The sequence below is a fragment of the Dreissena polymorpha genome, chromosome 1, assembly GCF_020536995.1.
Source record: "Dreissena polymorpha isolate Duluth1 chromosome 1, UMN_Dpol_1.0, whole genome shotgun sequence".
In the NCBI taxonomy this organism is placed as follows: Eukaryota; Metazoa; Mollusca; class Bivalvia; order Myida; family Dreissenidae; genus Dreissena; species Dreissena polymorpha.
Genome location: NC_068355.1, coordinates 102,105,389 through 102,124,426, shown reverse-complemented (window position 1 = coordinate 102,124,426; position 19,038 = coordinate 102,105,389). Strand labels below are relative to the sequence as shown.

The 19,038-nt window shown below is 37.3% G+C and overlaps 1 protein-coding gene across 1 annotated transcript; it reads right to left on the bottom strand.

The window, feature by feature from the left end:
• Nucleotides 1-2,408: 2,408 nt before the first annotated feature.
• LOC127843086 (BTB/POZ domain-containing protein 6-B-like) lies at nt 2,409-16,499 on the bottom strand. The gene is made up of 3 exons (XM_052372907.1): nt 13,108-16,499; nt 4,013-4,241; nt 2,409-3,793 (listed from the first exon to the last, which is right to left on the bottom strand). The coding sequence occupies exons 1-3, from the start codon at nt 13,202-13,204 to the stop codon at nt 2,515-2,517; spliced, it is 1,605 nt and encodes a 534-aa protein (XP_052228867.1). The 5' UTR covers nt 13,205-16,499; the 3' UTR covers nt 2,409-2,514.
• Nucleotides 16,500-19,038: the final 2,539 nt, after the last annotated feature.

Sequence of the window (19,038 nt, the reverse complement as noted above, 5' to 3'; positions counted from 1 at the left end):
TTTGTAGGTCTCAATTTCTACCTGAAATCATTGCAAACAAATAGATCAAGGCAAATATGTTCTTGTTTACTTGTAAACGTCAATAAAATAACGAGCACTTGTATTTGTGTACTTTTTTATTGTGAACCCAATGAAGATAACAACTTGAGTAATACCACTCAGAAAACACATTCTCTGCCAAAAAGATGTTTTACATCAGTTCATTGTCTTGGATAAACACTATACATAAATAGGTTCTCTAATAAATAATTCACTTGATGCACACATCATTTCAACATGTCTGTAATACGTAATATGTGATCATGTATAGATCAAATATTTCTGAATAAGTAAAAAATAAACAAAAAAACGATATTGTAAAGTCGAAGTTGTCAGAAACTTAACACCAGTAGGTATGCATGCATAATTCATTTTCACATAACACAAGCACATAAATAGTACATAAGGAATGATATAGGACACAATTATAAAATATATACAGTATAATGTGCTTACGGGAAAACCCTAGCAAGACCAGTGCCATTTTCACCAAATAATAAAGAAAATAATTAGGGCTTAGTGAGGCAGTTTTCTACTAGTTAGGATTTATCAGCAGTGTTTTCATTATCAATTGACGGTTTGCATAAATACGTTTAATGTTCAATATTCTGTGTTGCTAATTGCGATAATGTGATAGGAGGGGTCGGGTGGGGGTGGGGCGAAAGTGCTTTTTTACTCCAGTTACTAACGTATGCTCACAATAAAAATGTTGAAGTTTCTTTTCAATAAAATTTATATGCAATACAAAATGAAATCATCCATTTAAATAAAAATGCAAAACATATGACACAATCAATGTCGAAGCTATACCTGCATATACAGGCACTGTACAACGAGCTACATGATGAGATTCCAAATATTTAGCTGAAATCAAAGATAACATTATGAACCGAACCAAAAAACACTAAAGTTAGTTATGTATTTATTTAATATGGTGGACTGGTGAAGCAGTTTGATGGATGCAATAAACGCTGTTATTCCCTTTGTTAATGTTTTCAAATGAACACAAGCTACATGGCCCGTGAATTTCACGCATCAATTTGCAAAGAATTGTGTAGCGTTTTAACCTATGAGCATCTTTTTTCGGCGTAAGCTGTATTAAGCCAGCTTTTCACCTTAGCCTGACCTTTGTAAGTGTCCAATAAAATTCCAATAAAATTTCCCGCGGCTAGGTACGAATGAATACACTTCATTTATTCCATTGGCTGATTTGAGTATACCACCAGAACATTGGAAACATATCCGCGTCTTTGTAACACTGTTTTACTGTATGAAACAATTTTATCTCGAATGAAAAGGCTTTATAGATAGAACAGTTTTACACTCAATTCTCGACATCAATACAGTTTGTGCGTACACCTTTTATTTTCAGAGTATTACCAGCGCAAGAGCGTTTATACTTAAAAGGCTATGTTCTCATATTTAGTACTTACTTCCATATTCCTGTCAACATGTTAACATGTAAAAGTATAAAGAGCAATGGAAGCGAGGCCTCATTTTAAAGCATTGCATTTCAACCCGCGAGGTATATCGGGTCAATTCGCGGACATTCAGAGTTTATATACAGGTCATCACCGGAGTTGGCGGCCAGTAAAATAATCGTTATATAATAAAGACGCTATCCGTGAACTAGGTGACCTGGAATTTTCTTTAGACCAGAAATATGTTAAATGAAGATATTCAGCAATATAATTATGGTATGTAAATAATAGATTCTTAATGTGTTTTCAACAATACAATGATAAATATTATTGTTGATAAATTTAACAATAATTATTCGTCCATATTGCCTAATGTACTAAAGTGATATTATGAGCATGTAACAGTTTATAGGTGTCTATCGCAACCGTTGATTATTTTTGATGTTTCTACTTCATATACACTTATATTAATTAATGCAGCATCAACATACTAAAACAATATACCAGAAAGAGAAAAATAATGCATTTGAATATCAAACGCGAAAACTCCCCGTAAGATCCCGTACTGCGAGTGATGCAGCTAAGAACTGCACAGAAAAAGACATTCGCTATCCTTGATCTCATTCATTAAACTATTTACGCCGTATATCTTTTTTAAAGATATTTCTTGTTACCATATAAAGTCATTATCAGGTAGCTATAACGCCTTATCAGTCATAAGCTTTACAATGAAAAACCAACAAACTTGTTTTTGTCTCTGTTCGCAAGAAAATGAAACCAAATAGTTTAATAATGAACTCACACTTCAATTATATCCCGCATTGTCATAATGTTGAAGATTTTGATCATCTATAAAAAACAGGTTGATGTGAAAAGTTAAAATAACATGACGAATTGATGTCGTTGGAAAAAACGTAAATTATTCAAAGATAAACACACGTTCACCAATGATTAGCACTATACTTAAAAATACAGTGTAAGTTGTTTTAATAAATAATCTTCATAACATAACAAACATATCATAAACTTGACCTTCACTTGTATCCCCATTATTTTAATATGAACTTGAGGGGAACAACTCTTTCTTGGTGAAAAACGGTTTGCCAGCCTCACGCTCAGTTATTTCCCTTTTCACGGGTGATCCTCTTGGTGACAACGAGATTTCCATTCGCTCTGGGTCTGGCAATTTCGAAAATAGCAAACCGGCGATCTGACCTTTTTCGGCCGTTGTAGCAATAAGCGACTGGTGCGTAAAGAAATTGAACCGCACTGACCCGCTTTCAACCTCCGAAATGCCACCGTTTCCCATGTAGGTCTGATAGGGCAAGAACAGGTCAAGTTTAACTTGAATTGCGTACAAACGCGCCTTCTTTAAAAGAACTGGCTCTTTCAGAAACAGGTTGTACGTTTCTTGCTGCGGTACATCAAGGTTCTCGAACTCGAAGTTGTATATATCCGACTGATGTGGAATGGCGGATATGATGATCTTCACGTGCTGATCTGTGATTGGCTGATTTGGAGATTTTAAAGAACGAACCTCGTTATCAGATTGGCTTGAATTCGTGGAGGTCGAGCATGCGCCGAACAAGATCAATCCCTGCAACATAATGTCCTCCGAAGTACGAACGTCTATTCCGAAGTTGGAATTCTTGAAACCAGGCTCGCAAGTCAGTCCGCCACGTTCGTTTTTCGGAAAGCGCAAACATTTTATGATCCTTGCTTCCCGTTTCACGTCCGAAAACGAAAGGTCTTGTTTCGCGAAGGAACCAAACATATGTTGAAAAAGCGTCACCTTTTCGTCGCTGGTCAAAATGTCGTCTGTTGAAACGGTGTCCGTAAAAAACAACCGGTCCATTGTCGGGAAGCGGATTTTGAACAGCAACTTTCCAAGAACGCTTCGCTTGTTTGGTCCAGTGGATTCGAGATTCCGTCTTTCGCACTCGTGTGCTGCCCATTTGGTCAGAGCGGAGTACACATCACTTTCTTCAACAAACAAGTCATTCGACTTTATAACACTGTGAACGCAGTCGAAACACAGCTCACAGAAAGCATCCGACATTAGAACGGAACTTCCGTTTTCGTACACGTACTGCAAACACATTTCTTTTAGATCGTCTATATCGTACGTATGCGCTTGCTCGAGGATTTCGCAAACGGTATCCGGTGTCATCCGCTCGTGTAGATAGTCCGCGCAGATTTTTACAAGGTCCTCGACGCAGTACTTCCGGGCGACGTATAGCATCGGCAGTGTGTTGAGTTCCGTGAGGTCTAACTCGGACACGTAGAGGAATCGAAGGAACTTCATGAAAATGTCTTCTTCAACATCCGGGATCCTGAAACAAAGACCAAAAGAACAACATTATCAATTATGTGATAGCGATATAGCAATTGTTGCTATAAACAGAACTGCATAAAAAGAATTACATTTAAGGCTTTTATACTTATTGCATTTTCATTTTATTTCAATATGCGATTCAAAAAAGAACTACAGTCATACGCATATATTCCTATTCGATTAAGTGATTGTCTTTCGATTTAGTTTGTGTACTTACTCGATAATTCGTGCACCGGAAGTCTTCTCCGCCAGGGACCCACAGAACATGGCTTCGAATACAGCACTGCGGCTGATAAGCACGAACTTATGTGCGCTCACTTTGGTGCCGTCGCCGACTGCGAAAGTGACGTCACATCCGACGCGCTCCTCCCACATGAACATATAGCGCTCGCGCCAGGACTTTCCGGTACGCCAATCATCAACGTCCATCTTCGGCTTGAAGAAGTCTGAAACAGATACTATTGAAGCATTAGTTTGCATACAGGGATCTCAAATGAAATTGACATTCTTTTTGGACTAATCATTATTTAGTATGCTCGCATCACCAAGTAATTAAGTGACAGAGCTGTTCATGAAATCTGCTATAAAATGTACGAACATATTTGAAAATTATTGCCATTGTTATCATAAGCTTTGTTAATAGTTGATGTGACATTACTTCTTATAATTAAACAAATCTATAAATAAAATCATGTTTTTTTAATACTCCTTCATATAACCTAAATACAAATTTGCTGCGAACCGACTCACAGTTACAAATTAGGTTATATTTAAACCATAACAGCGTCTCTTTTATTTATCCATATACCGATCAACATATCTTAATCACATCCTGTTGTGGACCATATATTTAATAACCATTTGCGTTGTTTGCCCTCCATACGAGTATACTTTATTTATTTAAAGACACGAAGATGCATGACGCAGATTATTGAACTACGGCGCAAAATAAACTTGACAATGTGCCATCTTTGTTTGAAGCGTCATATAGCAAGTTTTCCTATACCGTAGCTCAACATAAACTAATGATAAGGGAATGATCAATAATGTTGAATATAACGTTGTGATACACCATAGTAAGAAAAACATGTTTCATAAGTATTTATGAAAATAAATATCGATATTTGTTTATAACCGTTATAAGACGACGAAGCGTAAACAGGTAAAAACTTTTAGTGAAGACTTAGATTGTGACTAAAAGCTTGATTTGATAAAGTAATGTCCATGAATAGAATCTTGAAAAGTAATGCTATGCACGTGATTATTATCTGACTCTTATACGGGGACATTTACAACCGATTTTCTTCCTATTTAAACTGCTCTGACTCCGACACTCCAAATGATGAATCATGTTTCATGTATTTCAAATATCATAAGAAATTATCAAAAGTTGTGATTTCGAACGCAAAGGGCGCTCATGCACGTGACGTCCAAATAAAATTGACCTGAATCCACGAGGTTATGTATTGTCACCCTAATGACCATGACCTCCAATCTTGAGTCATTGAATGTGCGGTGATTAGTGTGACTGACGTGCCTTCATAAGTACAATACGGTTTTCACTAATTGATAAGTTTAGTTTCGAGTAATGAAATGGAAATCTATTGGGAAATGAGTCGCGGCAATTCAAAACAAGTGGGCCAAGATGGCTCTAGTTCGCTCACCTTCTTTTACAATGCCTTGTTCATTGCTTCGTTGAAAACTCAGTACTCTAGAGCATATAAGATTGGTTCTCTTCTGTTTACTTTTGCAGTGTGAGCATATGATTTATTCTGATTGAGTACTGTCCATTTGCATGTTGTTTTTTTGCAATTCACACATTTGCAAGTAATGCTAATTCTACATGTGTTTACAAGGTTTTTGTAATGTGTGGACCTCGTGACCAAGATTTTGACCCCACGTGACCTAATGTCAAACTTTGCCTAGATATCATCAAGAAAAACATCCTGGTCAAATATCGTCATTATTGGACCAAAACTATGGCCTCTAGTGTGTTTTCAATGTTTTTGTAAGATTAGTCCCATGACCTAGATTTTGTCCCCACATTACCAAACGTCAAACTTCACCATTTTATTGTCCAGACAAACATCCTGGCAAAGTTTCATCATTATTGAAATAAAACTCTAGCGTATGGACTGTTTACGAGGTTTTTGTAAGATTTGACCTGGTGACCTATATTTTGACCCCTCATGATCAAACATTAAAATTTGCTTACAAAAATAAATATGACCAAGATTCATAAAACCTGAAACAAAACAAGGAAAACTGCCCCGTCCCCCTGGCAGCCATGTTTTTCAACTGACCGGAACCATTTTCCAACATAACTCTCGTTTCTAGGAAAAAAATGTTCTGACTTAATTTCATGAAGATTGGACCAAAATGTGACTTCTGGTGTGTTCCCATCTTTTCACTATATAAATTTAGAGAAAACTGCCCCGCCCCCTGATGGCGATGTTTTCTTCACCAATCTGGACCATTTTCGAACTTGTCCGTGATATCAATAAAACCAATGTTTTGACCAAGTTTCATGATGAATGGGCAAAAATTGTGACTTCAAGAGTGTTCACAATGTTTCTGTTAAGCCAAATAAGGAAAACTGCCCCGCCCACTGGCGGCCATGTTTTTCAACGGACCGGAACCACTTCTGAACTCAACCAACATATCATTAAGACAAACATTTTGACAAAATTACATGATGATTTGGCATACAATGTGACTTGTACGGTGTTTACAAGGTTTTTCGTTTTTTGGACCTAGTGACATAGTTTCTGACCCAGCATGACCCAGTTTCTAACTCGATCGATCAGGTATTATTGGGACAAATGTTCTGACCAAGTTTCATGACGATCGGACCCGAAATGTGGCCTCTAGAGTGTTTACAATGTATCTTTATAGCCAAATAAGGAAAACTGCCCCGCCCACTGGTGGCTATGTTTTTCAACGGACCAGAATCACTTTTGAACTCAACCAAAATATCATTCAGACAAACATTTTGACAAAGTTACATGAAGATTTGGCATGAAATGAGACTTCTACAGTGTTTAGAAGGTTTTTCTTTTTTTTTGACCTAGTACCTTAGTTTTTGATCCAGCATGACCCAGTGTCAAACTCGATCGAGGTATCATTGGGACAAATCTTCTGACCCAGTTTCATGAAGATCGGAAAAGAAATGTGGCCTCTAGAGTGTTTACAAACCAAATGTGAGCGGCGGACGGACAAAGACCGATCACAAATGCTCACCTGAGCAATCAGGTGAGCTAAAATGACATACACTCGCATTTAAATAAGGTGAGAAAATGCTATATATGACAGCCCTTTAATTGCTAAATTGTTTAGATCATTCATTTCTGGTCGATTGAACGCGCGTTATTTTCATCTCGTATCTTTAAAAGTGAGCGAGGAACCAATCTCACTATATCAATCTCTTCATAACAGGTTGGAAATAATATGCAATGGTCGTTCGTACACTAAAACCTTAAATATCATAACAAGATGATCAGGACTGACAGAAGCTCTTGGGATGTATTTGCTGGTTTCTGCTTTCATTTGGAAAGAAAACCTGACTACTGATCTTTTTAAGTACATTGTATTCTTGAAGTCTAAGCACGAACGCAATATATATGCTCAGTAATGTTTGACGTCGTGGCAATTTTTTTAAAAATAATCTTGAGTCGCGAGAAAAATAACGGTTTAAAGGATTCATTAGTTAGTGACTATAAACACAAATCCGAGAATGAATTTATAAAATATAACATTCAACTGTTGTAATCTATATATCAAAAGTGCAAGAACAACAGCGTTTACCGCCTTATCTTAGACTATCCTATTTAAAGCGGGTATATACGATTTTTCATATGTGTTTAATTGTAATATATTGATAACATATGTTAAAATAACATAAAATGGGAAAGAAAAATTATACATGAAAGCCGAATATCATAAAATGCAGCAAAGACAATTTAGCGTCCCGAGCTGATTGTGACTTACATATTTTCCTACAATAACCGAAGCATTCGTCTTTGTATTAGGATCGGAGTTAGTGTTCGTGTGTCGTATGAATAGATATCGTTGCGGGAATTCAAATAAACCGTTAAACTAAGTTTAGATTCACATCGTACATGTATGGTATACATGATGGCGAATTCGGCTGTACAGCCGTTTTCAATTTCAGAATTAAATATCTGGCTTATTTCGCATTTTTCGACACATGTTCTTCTTAACTTTTATTTTAATTTATATTGAAATATATATATAATAATTTTTTACACATTTTATATAAATTCATAAATATTTGACAAAATCGTATATACCCGCTTTAAAATCACCACTGACTTCTATTTGTATTAAAGAAAGTTCAATATAGACTTAATAAGGCATATGATTTGAAAAACATTGTAAAGAATCAGCTAGGTTTGTAAAAATCGACCATTTGGAGAAGGTCAACTACAACGCAACAACTGTAACCATGTGCTACATACGACCACAAATACAACGTAACAACTGTAACCATGTGCTACATACGACCACAAATACAACGCAACAACTGTAACCATGTGCTACATACGACCACAAATACAACGTAACAACTGTAACCATGTGCTACATACGACCACAAATACAACGCAACAACTGTAACCATGTGCTACATACGACCACAAATACAACGTAACAACTGTAACCATGTGCTACATACGACCACAAATACAACGTAACAACTGTAACCATGTGCTACATACGACCACAAATTGCAATATCATAACAGCTGATTCAAAACAACGTATAATGACACATTAAAGAAAGCAATTAATGGAAGTACAAATGAATATGTAAATATTAATGAATCGATGACATAAAAAACAACAGATGTACCTAAAAGATTTCGTACCACTGGAATTGCTGGGAAACCACACATCCATTTCATTTCAACTGTAACTGCGTAGCACCATTTCAGACGGCATCATAATTCAAATGAACCCAAATTATACACGAATAGCTTCTTGTTGACACCCTTAAGGACATAACACAGCACTAGAAACTGTCAGAAGACCGACAAATTCTGACACACACGATTTTGCAATTCCGATAAAATGTTATTAAATCTTTATTTCAAATATACATGTTACTACAATAAAAGTTCACGTCATTATTCTTTTGTATGTTTGTCAGAATTACGCGCGTATACACGATAGTGTAGAAACTAAAGCAACGCATTACTAATATATATTGCGTCTTACTACAAAATGGATACACCGGCTGCATACGCCAATGTCAGTCCATAACCCCGACTGATTTTCTGTGACGTAACAATTGATTAATCGATGATGCAGTCTACAGTTTGCTGCTTGTGCAACTATCAATTTCTGTGAGAATATGTTGCGCTTGCGGTCTGATGGGTCATAACTGACACAGATATCGCGCCCAAGTATATTTTATATCATATAAAAACATGAACCGGTAAATTCAACAACATTAAGCTGGCACACTTGAACGCCATTAGCATAAATTTTACGCATTAATTGTTTGCTATATTTGCATTTGATTTTAATTCGTTTGCGCACGTTTTGCACTAGTATAGCAAGAACTTTTGACGTACACTGTTAATTACGCTTCACTCGATTGAAATGGCTTTCATACTTATTCTCGTTAACGGTACCAGGTATGTGTATTAACACTGTTATACACATACCTGACGGTACTTGAATATATTCATGATTGAAGGTTAGAGTCAGGTTAATCTTGGTGAAATAATGTGATATACATGATAATACAGTATGCGCCTGGAGGGTTTCCTTTAATTGCATTCGTTGTTTTTATTCCATGCATATTTTGCAAGAGTGTGATTAGGCAAAACAGTATACTTAGTGATGTACGCTTTCATCGATTTTAAGCGCGTTTACTACGGGAACAATATATTCATTACACCGGCATTTTATACTTTCACTCAGAAAGTTCAGTGAAACATGTATTCGAACTAAATTAGTGAACATTATATAACCACGTATAGTAAATTATGTAACGTGCACATTATGTAATTATTGAAATTACTTCGGATGAATTTACCTCTTGTGAACGTTGTTCAAACTTACGGGTCGAAACCCTGGGGCCTCGAATCAAACTTATAACGAGTTGTAGTCAATGTGGTTTAACGGCAGAGTCCAGCTAGGATTCGTATGCGCAAAATTATTCGTCTTGATTAAAAAGTAACATATTAATGGCGCGTTTATTAAAAATAATGTTTCTTTGGCTTATGAAGAGAGACCTCGAGGGTACTTACCACTAAGTTTTGACAGTTACTTTAACAACGGTTATCATAATTATATTTGTATTCAAACTTATGCCTACAAAACGCCCACTCACTACACTAGAGTCCCATTGGATTCTACGCATGCCTATACGGCTATAGCTGTACCGAGTTTACTACTTCCAGTGATATTTTTTTACACATTTTCTCATCTGAGTCCTGGGACTCGATAACTTGCAAATCTATGAGTCCCCGAATTGAAAGAATGAGTCCAAATATTAAACGATATTATTTATTTGAGAAATTTCAATGCATGTTTGGGACTCACATAATTCGAAACTTTGCATCACCAGAGGTTTTAATGAGTTCATGACGCAGGGGACGCAGGTACACAAATCACTGTACTTTTATTACTGATTTCCTGTTGTCCGCTTAAACGTCCCCGGGAAAAGCTTTTCATAATTACACAGAACAGATATTTCATTGAGCATTCATCGAAACGAGACGACACCTTTTAACAAAGACATATACGAAGTCTTCTGTTTGAAAATATTAAACCGTATCCGACGTCGCTTTGTCATTTGAACGTAACTTAAGATTGCCCTAAGAGCTTTGTGATGATAACTCTACATGTATAGGCAATCCTTCGCTATCAACTTTGTCATTAAGATCATCACCTTTTATAACTTTGACGAATGATAAAGAACCACTTCATAGGGCATGGTCTGATGGTAATTTCTTAACAGATATAGTATAAAACCAAAACACAATGGATACTCCGACCATATCAAGGAAATAGTTTGAAACAAAAAATCTTGATGATTAATTTTTATGGTAGATGCATCCACTGAACAATTATTTACGATCTTATTAGGCGATTATAATGACATGTCTGATGACAATAGATAATGTTGTGGTCTTGACGATAACCATGGGCCTTAAAATGATAACCTTTATTTCAAATGCAATGTGAGCCGATTAAAACAGTCCACAAACACAAACGAGGATGCGATTAAAATGTCTGATGAACTAACCGTAAAATGATAACCTCTACTTTAAATGGATTTCGCGCTGATAAAAACAAACCAATAATACAAACGATGATGCGACAATTGATAACAAGAGACGGTTCGGTGGTTTTTGTTCATCGTGGGAACACGGGCTGTTTTCTGATGACCCAAAGTAAAGTGTTTATTTTCGTCATTGTGAAAAAAAATCTTTTTTTTTCAAATATTCCAGATATGATTTCAAATGTGCGAACCAGTATCATATATGTTAAGTATTACTTAATTTAAAATGGTCTTCTGGTAAGGAACACATGTGTCTTATATATATATATATATATATATATATATATATATATATATATATATATATATATATATATATATATATATATATATATATATATAGTATACTATGGAATATACAAAATACCGAATAACCCGTTAAATGTGCGGTGACGGTCTTAAACCCTAGTCTTGGGTTACATTAGCTAGCGCATTTTTTTTCAGCGCCTACCTGACAGAGTCATTATGATTATTATGCAACCCAGACACAATATTAATGATGTGATGGTGTAAAACGGCAATGCTTTCCTATTTGAGTCGCGTTCTGAGAAAACTGGGCTTAATGCATGTGCGTAAAGTGCCATCCCAGATTAGCCTGTGCAGTCCGCACAGGCTAATCAGGGACGACACTTTCCGCCTTAACTGGATTTTCGTATAGAAGAGACTTCCTTTAAACGAAAAATACCACACAGGCAGAAAGTGTCGTCCCCGATGAGCCGGTGCGGACTTTACGCACATGCATTAAGCCCAGTTTTTTCAGAACACGACTCATTTTAAGACCCATGAAATTCTCAGCTGACAGCTGGATCGCGTCAGAGTTATTACTGAGCCCGTATTCATCAACCAATTCTTTAACTTTGGTAAGTCTAAAAATAAAGAATATCATTTAAACTGCTATGTTGAAATAGTATAATACATTTCAACCTGAAGTTAAATTTTACACCTGTTATTACAAAATTATATATTTAGAACAATTTACTTAAGACACATGCAACATATTTAGGCCTGTAAGGCTGTATACGTTTAAAACGGAGCGTATATGTATTGGTTTCATTTATTGTCTGCATGCTTAAGTCTAAGTATTGGTTGGTTAATATTGTACAAGCGTGAATGCACATTACGAGCATGAAAAGCACAGAACTACATGCAATGCCTCAGATGCGTGCAAGAATGTTAGCACAAATCTCGCATCACAAGAGCATTATAAGATGAGTGAAAGTGCAATAAAATAAAAAAAGAGATGTGTTTGTCAGAAACACAATTCCCCTTAATGCACCGCTTTGATTTTTTTTACCTTTGACCTTGAAGGATGACCTTGTCCTTGACCTTTCACCACTCAAAATGTGCAGCTCAATAAGATACACATGCATGCCAATTATCAAGTTGCTATCATCAATATTGCAAAAGTTATGACCAAGGTTAAAGTTTTGGGATACATACAATGACAGAAAGACAGACAGACACTTACAATGACAGACAGACAGACAGGCCAAAAACAATATACCCCCGATCGATCATTCGATCCGGTGGCATAAAAACAGAAATAGTTTTTTACACTAAACACAATTTTACGGTCACTCAAGGGTCGGTAAAAATTGTACGTCGACGTACATTTCTCGTTTTGCCTCGTAGGTCTTGTTGACTTTTGACCCAAATGGTACGTCATACATCCTAGTGGGTCAAACTCTGGAGGCATACAAACGATTATCTGGCTTACAGTCTAGTGCGACTGCTCTTACTTTCTTAATCGCACGAATGAACTGATGAACAGACAATAAATGTATAAACTTGTTTATTACTAAATACGATAACAGCGATTCAAAACGGATTAGATCTAAACGCAAGTTTACGGCTGCGCCAAACTGGCAGTCTCAGTACCGTTATATTTAATGATTTAATGAATCAGCTGATAGCAAAATTGTGCGCAGTAACGCTTAAATCTAGGTCAACGGTAAACGAGTATTTTTGTCAATCGTACGTATAAATAAAGTTATTTCTTACCTCTACTCGCACCAGTTTGGCATGGAATGTTTCCAGAATGTGAATAACATCGCTGGTTTTGCGTCTTAATTCCGTTGATGACTCTGTTGATAAACATTTACACGTGTGCTCTTTTGTTTACCAATAGCGTCACTGTTCTATTAAAAGATATCGCATTTCCGTGTGCAGTCGTTTGTGTCCGTTCAAGGGGAGGGGGAACAACTCAAGCATAAAATCAAAGCACTGACGATACAATTTGTATTTCAAAACCCGGCGTTTTTTTTTACATTATCGAAAAATCGGCATCTCCTAAATGTGTCGATCAGGATTATCGGCATCCGATTAAATTGTAAACTCGGACACACGTCAACCGATTTAAGGATAAGAAACATCACAGGTTGCCGATTGCCCGGTTGCCGTTTGTCCGGATTCCACGATACATAAATGTAATTCTGTTTTTGTCTGGGAAGGACTGACTAACTGATCTCAATTTAAATTAAAAAAGTTTTAAAGATATTTATAAAGCATATATTAAAATGTTGTGAAATAAATTAGAATGTTTTCAAGAGAAACTCTACATTAAGAAAAATATAACATAGACCCTATTAGTATCAAAGGTTAAACTTTATACGACATTTACAAGGATAAGTAAATAATTATTGCAATGCATATCTTCCCATAGTATCTGCAAAGTTCAGAAGTCATTTGATGTAATGATTATGACGTGTTAAAAGCGCTGAAACTTGGTTTGCTAATGTCGACTTACATTTCTTTTATCATTTTTGAAGCGTTCAAAGTCGGAGAATAATATTCTGCGTGTGCATGTAAGTCTGTAAGTATAATATTCAACCACGTCATGCGAAAATGGGCTTTATGCAATATTAGAGCATGATCCGTGCGTAACTTTATAGAACAGTCCCGTCAAGAGCACCGATGGCAACATATTGCATAAGATCCACTTTCGCATGACGCGGCTTTATTGAGAATTAAATCCGTTTTGTAGTACTTGTGTGTTTTCTTTCCGAAATAAAATGATGATTGCATTACTAACATATCACGTACTATTATCAAATACTTCATCAGTGAACATTGCCCCGGGATGCATACTTTTAAAAGTGCAATAAATAGTAAACTGGTGTACATAGTAACTACTAAGCCTTCGTAGATATATAATACATGGAAACAAAATGTTGTAAACACCAATTTAAACACATACAGGTTCTTATCAGTTCTAGTCGAATCAAAACATTAATATGTGTTATCATAGTTTTTACCAAAAATATATTTTGCACACAACCACGTGGAGAAATGGCAAGTTAATGTGACAAATGTGCTTCTCAAAAATAGGCAATTCTAAAAAAACGATAAAAATCAAAGCGCTGAAGGCACTCAAGTTGTTCGCTCTTTGAACGTATTTAATATTACTACAGTCACGGGACAAGAAGTTCGAACGGCCACACAAATGCAAACACCAATGTAATTTATTTTTAATTGTCTACAGTGGTGAGATTTTGAAAAAAAATCATCAAGGAGAAAAATGGCATTGATTTACAATCTCTGATAATTTTATACAGGATTCTCACAAACTCCACTTATGGGTATAAAGATGAACATAGAAATTCAACGAAGTTGGCGCTTAGATGTACACAAGGTTATAGGAAAGCGAAATAAACATGTACTGAAATTAAATTGTTCTGCGTAGATTCTTTAAAGGTTGTTGTTTTTTACAACTTACTGTACAGGTTCAATCGCTCACCGTTTGCTTTTAACTTTTTATAAGTAACTATTGTTTACAGTTACAAGATATAAGGATGAATCCAACACTGTCTTTAATGTACTGTATTATTTACCGTTTTATATTACGTAAATAGTAAAACTGCAATTATTTGTTAAACAATCTGCGGTAAACGCTATACTTCATTAACCGTCGTCAATAAAAAAAGTCGCCTGTTAACCCCGACCTCATAAACATTCTCGGGACCGATTGAATGGCGAAAATTAAAGTCTGGCGACTAGAAAGTAACCTGAGAATTTCTCTTGACGCATCAGTGTCAGCACACATGGCTCTGTAATGTTGCTTGAATCATCGAATATTCGATAAGTTCTTCATACTATCTCTTATCAGTGGGTTATTTATCACCCCATGGGGCATTTATGGCGATTACGAGTTGAAATAGGTGCATAGTGCTCCTTTAAAGTTTGTGTGTAATTCGGAAGTTTGTTAACAGCTCATTGTCGAATCTTCACGACTACATTATGTATAGACTTGCCCCTGTGACTTTTCAACGAAAAAGAATTTCATTTTGAGCCAAATTAGGTCAAATTTACATCGACTGCCAAGGGTATTCGCAAACATATAATTTTGATACAAATAGACGAGTGCACGGTGGCCAATGAGTCATTTATGTTCACTAGTATACAATATAAAGATAATTCATGTCTGCTTGCCCTTACAAAGACAATGTTACTCCGCCAAGAGAGTGGTGACAAATCCCGCTCCTCGCACGCTGCGCCGCTATTATGGCCTCTCTACACGAGAGTCAGCGAAGTCTGTGGTAGAGGACGTCCGGGTCGAGGGATGACGATACACGCTTGATTATAGCCCCGTCACACCGGACTGGCGTCCTTACGGCGACCTAAGACTGTGTTTCTGGAAATTTCTGATTGTCGTAGTAAGGACGCCAATGACTTTTTCGGTAAAAATGCTGTGTTTCGCCTTCCCGTCACACCAGCGTCCTGGTTTATGGCGTTCTGTGCGTCCTCAAGGCGTCCTTAATACGTCCTTGGCGACCTTACCGCGTTCGCACTGCGTCCTTTAGGCGACCAAAGCCGATCATACGGCGTCTGAGCGGCGTCCTTGGCGTTCTTACTGCGTTTTTATTGCGACCATAGTCGTTCTGAGGACGCAATAGAAGTACAGAGGACGTACTAATGTCGCAATAAGGTCGCCGTACGGTCGCCTTACAGTAAATGATCATTTTCTGTGGGATTGAGCGGCGACAACACGACGTCCATGGCGACCTTTCAGCGACCCTGCCACGTCCCTACTACGACTACTGCGTCTCTACGGCGTCCCTACGACATCCTTAACAGAACGCCGTAAAACGCAGGGCTGAGCAATTTTCGGCGTCCTCACTGCGTCTTCTTGCGTCCTTACAGCGTCCCTCTGGCGTCTATGCCGTCCTCACTGCGACATGGGTCGCCGTAAGGACTCAGTAAGGACGCCAGTCCGATGTGAACAGGTCTTAACAGTGACGCCCGCAGAACCTCCTCGATCCGACCCTCATCAGACGATGAAGTGAAACCACTATCCACCTGCAGACAATTACCATTCCGCTTGGCGTTTCTTCGGAGTCTGCAAGAAAATCTGCGGGTTACTCTCGCTCCGGTCGCAACGTGCACGATCCAGCAGCTGATCGAGCTCTTTTAAACTAAGGAATACTATTACATTTATATAATAACCTTTATTTATTTTTTTGAAAATCGCCCTTTTCTTTTACATTTTAAACTTTAATCGCCAGCTGACAGATTTAGTCGCCATCGGTTGGCGATTTTGTTGATTCGAAACGTTACAATATAATATCAAAGTAAAGTTAGAAAAATAATTATATAATTAAATTAAACAAAACGGTTGTGTCCTCACATTGCTTATTATGAGTTGATTTTTTTTCACGATCGAAATATTTGGTATTCTAATATTTTATTAACTCGCAATTTTGTTTCGACACATTCAAATCATACGTTTAGTGCCGCGTAATGCGAAAATAGGTCTTATGGCGCGTTGGCTAGCGTAGCCAAAGCCTTGTCTGCGCAGTACAAAACAATACAATATGTCGAAAAATAAAGTTTACACACAAGCAATCACTGTTCCTTATAGCAATAGCCAAAGTTACAACGCTTGAAGTGGGCTTGTAACATAAATGTTCGGATATCGTGGCGGGAAATTAGCATGGAATATATTGTCGCAAAAAATTAAAAACGATCATGTTTGTATCTCGTCAAATCTATGTTACCAGACCACGTCTAGCGTTGACATTTTGGTTTCTTTCACTTTTGTTAATTTACCAAAACGTAGAAAGGTCCCTTTAAGACCCATTTTTCAGCAAGATAATAAGTTATGAGTCAATCGAACCCGTGTATTTAAATACTGTTCCTAAGTAATTGAAGTCATCAACTTTGTATAACTTTTTACATTTAAATGACCACTTTTTATAATGAAAAGACGGTATTCTTCTTCCAAATACCATAACCTTTTTTTGCTGGTATTAACTACGATATCCCATAAATAAGAATATCAACTTAAGTTGCTCACACATTGCTGAAGGTCAGTTACAGAATTGCCGAATAATACCATATAATATGAAAGTCCAAAAGTGACGTATTTTCACAAAATTATTCAAGGTCACCTTAGAAAAGAGAAACTAGCACCTGCGACATTTCATCTCCCTGTTTCAATCTAATCGCAAAATTAAAGAAATCCGAGTACGAATTACCTTCTTTAAACGTGAGAATACATGTCTTTGATGATTGCCAATAATTTACCGTTAGGCTACCAGCGTAATAAAGCTTACATCATAGTCCATTTAAATAGACCGAATCAAATGCACTTTTCATATCGACAAAACAACAGGACAACGTCCGACATGTTGAAAAAAGTTAAAGTATAACGTCAACATCATGAGAATCTGCCAGAAAACTACTGCCAGTATATGGAAGCGCATTTGGTACACCCTGATGCTGTGATGATGTCAACATTCTTAGACGGCATGATATGAAAAAGGCGTCATTGCGTAAAAAAATAACTCATCGTGTCGTCTAAAACTATGATGGAAAGTCATTTTCACAAGAGCATGACGCCAAAAATTATGTTGATTTGTCGACTTAGATTATGTCGACCAAATATTTTTTCGGGCAAAGCCGGAAACATTTACGTCGAGCCTTTAACTTATGTCGTTATGGCGAGTAAAATTAAGTGGGAACAAGCTAGAAAACTATGTGGACATAGCATGTTATTTCACAGTAAGTCGATATAAATTAATCCGGCATGACCATATTATTGGGGTGTACCATATACGCTTGCGTAACCAGTATCATTTGAGTGCGTGAAGATCACATGTTTCACACATTTCGCATGTTTGCATGGAGAGAACATGACGAGCTTTAATCACTTAATGCAACCTTACACTAGATACCGATGTACATTTGTAGATTCATCATTTTCAGAATCGCCTTAGTCGTCTTTATCGTCATCATCACAGCGGAGCACACAGGGGAACATACATTTGGTCATTCAGCGTTTTACTCAGCGTTTCACTCAGCGGAGTATACAACAAAGCACTCAGCGGAGCATTTGGCGGAACTTGATAAGCGCACTCGGAAGTAAAGCGATAGATGCCACAGAGCATCCATCGGAACGCGCAGAATGCACCGAACACTCAGCGAAGCATATAGTGAATTATAGATTGGAGCACTCTGCGGATCACTCAGCGGGGAACAAGGTGGGGAACTCAGCGTGGCGCATACATAAACACTCAGAAGAAAATACAATGGGACATAAAATAAAGCAATCGGCGGACATAAAACGGAGCACTCAGAGGGTGATGTAGCGGAGCATTAGGTTAAGCAATCAGCAAAACACTAATCGGATAATACAACCTAGCACACAGCGGGACACACAGGTGAGCGCGCGACATCGCACTAAGCGGAACATACAACCGAGCCACAGAGGACCTCTCAGGACAGCACTCAGTGTAGCGACATGCGGAGTACTCAGCGGAGCACAGAGTGGGGCATTCAACGCAAACTACAGAGGTGTACTCAATAGATCCTACATCCGAGCATTCAGCACGTATACAACGGAGCATAGAGCTAACTACTCAGTGAAGGATACAGCGGCATACTCAATGGAGCAAGCAGTCGAGCACTTAGTAAAACATTCGGCGGAAAAATGAA

Coding starts and splice junctions, on each gene's coding strand:
- LOC127843086 (XM_052372907.1), bottom strand. CDS start 13,204: ATGTTTATCAACAGAGTCATCAACGGAATTAAGACGCAAAACCAGCGA. Junction 4,242..13,107: donor CCAAACTGGTGCGAGTAGAG/GTAAGAAATAAC, acceptor TATCTGTTTCAG/ACTTCTTCAAGCCGAAGATG. Junction 3,794..4,012: donor TCCGGTGCACGAATTATCGA/GTAAGTACACAA, acceptor TCTTTGTTTCAG/GATCCCGGATGTTGAAGAAG.